This window comes from Notothenia coriiceps, unplaced genomic scaffold, assembly GCF_000735185.1.
Source record: "Notothenia coriiceps isolate Sejong01 unplaced genomic scaffold, NC01 NC01_scaffold00038352, whole genome shotgun sequence".
Classification (NCBI taxonomy): Eukaryota; Metazoa; Chordata; class Actinopteri; order Perciformes; family Nototheniidae; genus Notothenia; species Notothenia coriiceps.
This window is the reverse complement of record NW_011371053.1, coordinates 113,154-116,913: the sequence shown is the minus strand read 5'-3', so window position 1 is coordinate 116,913 and position 3,760 is coordinate 113,154. Positions and strand designations below refer to the sequence as shown.

Below are 3,760 nucleotides of genomic sequence, written 5' to 3'. Positions count from 1 at the left end.
CATTCCCTGATAGGTGGAAAATTGACCAATAGCCGTAGCGCCACCGTCCTGACGTCAGGACAGTGTTCAAATCTGGATCAGTCAGTATCAGATCCGTTGCAGCCCCTTTTTTAGAGATTTGGGTATGGAGGAAAAGAGAGAGGGTTGTGTTTTCTGACACTTGGTGAGTTCCCTGGAACACCGGCGGGGACACATATTCATGTATAAAAGACGTACAAAAGTGCATTTTGCATGATAGGTCCCCTTTAAGTTAAATGACCAATTCCATAATTCCCAAATACCTATTTTACAGAAAAATGTGCTCAAATGAAAACGATCATATTTTTTTTGCTAAGAATAAGCCACTGTTCCTGATGTGTCATTTGTAGATCATAATACTTAAGCATCAGTATGTTGGCCTCTTAATGTGGAGCTATTTTTAAACTTCTTTAGATAATTATGTAGTAAATCTGGGTGGTCTACTAACTCGGGCTCCCACTACTCTAAAAGGTCCCGAGATAAATGTGAGGGCTCATCAGATGGTTAATGGTAGAGAAAAAATGACAGAGGAAATCGGACTAATTGTGACAAAGGGCCTCAAGTAGACACAGCACTTGTTTTAATCTGTCATTTTACAATTTATAATATGTTTTTTTAAATGTCAAATCCTAATTTAAAAAAAGGATATAATAACTGCAGCTGTAGTGTGAGATGTAGTGTAGAGCTGCATAATTAATAAAGATGTGATGGAAATCACAACACATAAAGGCAAAATATGTGAAAATAAATGAAACATATATGAAATGTTATGGGACTGCACAGAAGTCCAGGTCTACAAATGGTATTCTACAGACTAAATAAGAAATGATCTTGAAATAATGAAACTATTATCCATTTCATGTATACAATTATCTTGTTTAATTCCCTCCTAATATTGTAAATGATATTGTATTTGCAATATCATATTATGCAGTCCTAATAGTGCAGTAAATATGGTCAAGTATGAATAAAGAGAAGCTTATCATTGAAATACTCAAATGAAATACAAGAACCATAGAATGATACTTAAAGGGGTATTTTATCGATTTCTAAATGGCTCTTTATTATCGCAATGTGTGAGACTCCCGCCCACCCTCTCTTCACCTCACCCGGCGGACTTTTGCTGTCGGGCTCCTGATGCTCGCAACATAGAGGCCGTCCTTCTACACACTGCAATGACTCCGTGGTGGAGGAAAATTGTCAAAATATCACTTAAATCTAACTGTAACACGAAAGCGTGCATGTAGAAGATGTCCTTGAAGCTTCACAATAGAAACATGTACAGTTCTGAAAAGACTGTTTTCCTGTTGCTTCACTCTGCCCCGTTATTATTCAACTATTACTATTACTCGTCTGGATGTAGGGCATTAACTGCCTTTTTTTGGCCTACACTTAATCACTAATTCATCGTCAACTTCCCCAGGTTTTTGCTGAGATTATGACCTTCAGATGTTAAATTGTCACGTGCCAAAGAGCAAACACAAAGTCCACACGGGTGAAACTAAGCAGCATTTAGCTGCTCGGCCGTAGCAGCAGAGGAATTTTAACACACGTTACACATTAACCTCTGCGTCTAGACATTTCAACGTCTCCCCGCCACCTATCTTCTAACCAGGCAGCATGGCGTCTGACCCTTTATATATACAGTCTATGGTCTGACCCGCCGTCTGTCTTGCCTCACTTTTCCCCACATTAACACAAAGTGAAAGGGCATCATGAGGAGGTTTTATTGCTCCACTTTACTGTAAAGCAACCACCTGATCTCATGCTTTTTATCGATGGCTTATTCATAGCACAGGGATGAATGTCTGCAGAGTACAGTAGAGGGGAGGGGCTGCGTTACATTTAGTTAATGAGTCTCGCCTGCTGACAAACACACACACCTCATGACTGCTGTTTGGGGTCCAGCTTCTCTGTGTGTGTGTGTGTGTGTGTGTGTGTGTGTGTGTGTGTGTGTGTGTGTGTGTGTGTGTGTGTGTGTGTGTGTGTGTGTGTGTGTGTGTGTGTGTGTGTGTGTGTGTGTGTGTGTGTGTGTGTGTGTGTGTGTGTGTGTGTGGGGCTTTGTTGTTTCTGTCTGCGTACTGAATGGCTGCATTGATGACCAGCCAGAGTTGTAACTGACTGTGAGCTGGTCATTGTGTCTGTTGTGTCGTCTAAAACGACATGACGATACAACTGTACACCACACTGCCCATTACACCCTCTGCAAATAACCTGTTCCAAGCTCCTCTTGTTTCAACACCCTGCTTATTAGAACATTTAGTGCTTTGACTTTGCAAACAGTTTGGTCACGATTAATGTAAATAAGTATTTCTAAGGCACACGTTTATATGATCATTATAGGTATACAAAAATAAGAGCATAAATGGAAAAACAGGTATGAAATACTATATGACAGTGAAACAAGAATAAAGTTTGAAAGGGGAGTGATTTGTAAATATCCATAAAGAAAAAGTAAATCTGTTTACAGTTCTGTTTCAAATGGGTGTTGAGAGAGGTATCCATAGATCTCTTCAATTTGCTCTCAAAGCACCAGATTGATGCTTTTAACTTCAATAGTTAAAAAAAATATCTTCCCGGGGGAACATGCCCCCGGTCAGGTCCACCACCCACTTGTAAAATAAAATAGCACTTTACCCCTGCTTACACGTATATGCCGTGAGCTGATTATCGAGCCTTCATTGTAACTGTCGCGGGTACACTGTGTATTTGCGTGGGGATTGTTGCAGTAGAAAGTTCCACTGTAGCGCCCGGGACATTAATGGGAAACCCTAAATGTTTGAACGCCCTCTATGAAACGCCAAGCTGCCACACAGCACCACCAAAAGAAAATATCTGGCGCCGCCACTGCTTGTGTTGCAGATTAAAAACACAGCGAATAAATAATGTTGGTAATATGTGTAATCAAATGAATCAAGTTCCCGGGGCTGATTCATTCGAAGACATTTTGACTGTTGATTAGCGTAAAATAATATTGTATTTTTTAAATCATTTAGCATCCAGTAAATGCTCCTGTAGATAAGGGTCTAACCAACCTCCCTATAACCACGCAAATACAAATATTTATAGTCTGAACTGTAAGTGGATTCTTTAATATCTGTCATGTGAATAGTCTTATGTTTAATATGTGCAGTAGGCTCTTGAATTATGTGGACATATAGCAATTTGCTCTGAAATGTATGAGTAAAATAAAAGCTCTTTGTTGAGTCCTAATGCACATGACAGCATATTTCTTGTGTGTCCACACTGTTCGCACTGAGCTGACCCTTTTTCTGTCTTCTCTTCTGCCTGCAGTACCTCTCACAGTGTATGTGTGGCAACAACATGTCTGTTCCGCTGCTCGCCGAGGCTGTGACGGTGTCTGGGATGGAGAAGGAGACTGCGGCGGTGAGTGGAAACTGGAAAACTTAGCGTATTATTACTCAGAGCATCTTAAAATCACGGAGCAGTTGAGAGCTGGTAGAGAGGAGATGTCTGAGTGATTTCCAATACTATTGCCGCTCCATTTAAAGTACATCAGACAGTCATTTTTAAGGGATATTAAAACCAGTACTTTTGCATCCAATCCTCTATACTTTTGGCTAGAAGAGGAGCCTTTTCTCATGTATGCACATGTGTATAATATCCCTTTATTCCATTGACTCATTTGACATCAAACAACGCAATAAAAAATTAGGAAAATTAAACATTATATTATTTTTATTTAAAAAAGAAAGACAACAAAACGATATATATATATATA

The 3,760-nt window shown here is 39.6% G+C and overlaps 1 protein-coding gene across 1 annotated transcript in view; it reads left to right on the top strand.

The window, feature by feature from the left end:
• Nucleotides 1–3,760, top strand: part of lypla2 (lysophospholipase 2) — a 17,027-nt gene that overhangs the window by 2,981 nt on the left and 10,286 nt on the right. The window contains exon 2 of the mRNA XM_010797731.1: nucleotides 3,313–3,405. Coding sequence (XP_010796033.1) covers nucleotides 3,328–3,405 — 78 coding nt within the window. The 5' untranslated portion in view covers nucleotides 3,313–3,327. The remainder of the gene's footprint in view (nucleotides 1–3,312; nucleotides 3,406–3,760) is intronic.